The 1,940-nt window shown below is 50.2% G+C and overlaps 1 protein-coding gene across 3 annotated transcripts in view; it reads right to left on the bottom strand.

Moving 5' to 3' along the window:
- Positions 1 to 1,940, bottom strand: part of wdr91 (WD repeat domain 91) — a 24,633-nt gene that overhangs the window by 7,636 nt on the left and 15,057 nt on the right. For all 3 annotated transcript variants that reach the window (XM_015403181.1, XM_015403182.1, XM_015403180.1), the window contains exons 8-12: positions 1,753 to 1,926; positions 1,519 to 1,685; positions 1,387 to 1,441; positions 1,210 to 1,305; positions 915 to 1,009 (exon numbers count right to left, since the gene is read on the bottom strand). In XM_015403181.1, coding sequence (XP_015258667.1) covers positions 915 to 1,009; positions 1,210 to 1,305; positions 1,387 to 1,441; positions 1,519 to 1,685; positions 1,753 to 1,926 — 587 coding nt within the window. The remainder of the gene's footprint in view (positions 1 to 914; positions 1,010 to 1,209; positions 1,306 to 1,386; positions 1,442 to 1,518; positions 1,686 to 1,752; positions 1,927 to 1,940) is intronic.

The following is a 1,940-nucleotide window of genomic DNA, read 5'->3' as shown; positions in this document are numbered from 1 at the left end:
ATCATCCATCCATCCATCATCCATCCATCCATCATCCATCCATCCATCATCCATCCATCCATCCATCCATCATCCATCCATCCTCCATCCATCCATCCATCATCCATCCATCTTCTCTCCTACAGTGTTTATATTCTGATCACTGCTGCACCTCAGAAATGGAAATGTTCATTTTCACCGCGCAGCTGAAGCTCATTCACTGAAAGCTGTAACACTCTGGAAACAAAATGCAATAAAGTGAGTCTAAATGTCTTTTAGAAGGAGTGCCAGTAATCAAAGCGCTAACATGAAGGCCATTAGCAGCTCCGCGCTTCAGATGTTAATGGTGTGCTAAACTCTCCGCTGCTCTAAACCGGGATCATGTTTAGTTCAGGCTTAGCAGTGGATTAAAGCCTCACTTCCTGTCATTTAAACTTTCAGAAGCTCTGAGGGAAAATGGCTTCTTCACACTGTTAGCATGTAGCAGCTAATAGGTCTGCTAGCTGCTCTCAGCCATAAGTTTAGTGCTCCAGTCAAGGCTCTGACCTAAATTTGACTGCGAAACCAAGTCAGGTCTTACTGCAGAAACAGTCGCACATCTTTACTGTCTAACAGCGGAGCAGCTAGCTAGCAGCTAACTTTCTGCCATGTTATCCTGATTCTTTCAGGCATGTGACTCATCAAAGCCTAAAGCTGCTGATTAAGCTAATCGGCCCTCTGAGGCGCAAAACCGTCTCCACCTGCTGGAGGTTTCCCTGCAGCATCCTTCATCTACCTGTTCGTACCGTCAGACGATGTTTTATCAGACATCCCTGCATCTCTGTCCCAATCTGATCTAATCACCGCTGGGATTTCTGCTCTGCGTAGCTCTGATCCAGATATTGAGAGGTTAGATTTTATCATCATCGCTGATGAGTCCAGAGAGGCGGGTTCACCTGGGATGAGTTTCATTGATGTTCATCTCATAGAGATTCTTCTTGGCTTCTGTATCATAGAGTCGCACCGTTCCGACACCGCTGCCTAGCAACAACTAGCCAGAGACAAAAGCATTCAGAACAACAGGCATGCTACATGCTAATCAGTGCTAGCTGCTGTCCAGAGCTAAAGTCTTCATGCATCCTGCAGACAGAAACGCCTCCATTCAGGCGTTTGAGGCGCTCTCTGAGACGGAGAGAAGGCCTGATGAAGACTTTGGCTCTAGGCAGAGTTTGGCCAACCGGAAGGTTTTACCAGTCGGTCTGGTTTGGTCGCCCACTCCAGGCACAGCAGAGGAGACTTGGACATGATGGTGGCTTTGGTCTGCATCATGGGGTTGAAGGACCACACCTGAGGAGGCAGGAGGAAAGCTTTTAAAGCCTCCTTGACCAAAACATCATTTTACCACAATGGAAGGTAAAATAATCCGACCTTGACGACGCCGTCCACATCCAGACTGGCCACCCGGCGACCAGAACTGTCCACCCTGCAGGTCAGCAGAGGGAGAAAGGTGAGAAAGGAGGCGGCGGTGATGGGTGGGGCTGATCAGGGCTCAGTCCAAACCTGCAGTGCATGATGGAGGAGTGGTGTTCTCCGTACTCCTCCTGACTCAGCTTGATGAAGGGCTGCTCCACCGGCAGAACCTCCTCTCTGCTGGACGGATCAGCAGGCTCCTCTGAGACGCTCCTGGCAGGAGGAGGATCCACTTCCTCTCCTCTGCTCTCTGATGTCTGAGTGACACGGCAGAATGAAGCGACCTGCTCGGGTTTAGCGAGTGCTTGATCTGCGGGGGAGTACCTGAAGGGGAGGTCTGGAGAGGAGCTCCTTCCTCTCCTTCTCGTGCTCCTGGATTCTCTTGTGTCTGAAGTTTGGGTTTGTTGTCTGCAGAGACTGAGAACTGGGATGTTCACTGGATGCTGATTGGCTGGAGGCCTTCGCCTCCTTAGGATGAGAAACGTCTTTAGACTTCGCCTGAAGACAGGGCA

Source organism: Cyprinodon variegatus, unplaced genomic scaffold (assembly GCF_000732505.1).
Source record: "Cyprinodon variegatus isolate N-32 unplaced genomic scaffold, C_variegatus-1.0 Scaffold1454, whole genome shotgun sequence".
Classification (NCBI taxonomy): domain Eukaryota; kingdom Metazoa; phylum Chordata; class Actinopteri; order Cyprinodontiformes; family Cyprinodontidae; genus Cyprinodon; species Cyprinodon variegatus.
Note: the sequence above shows the minus strand (reverse complement) of the source record. Positions and strands in the feature narration are given on the sequence as shown.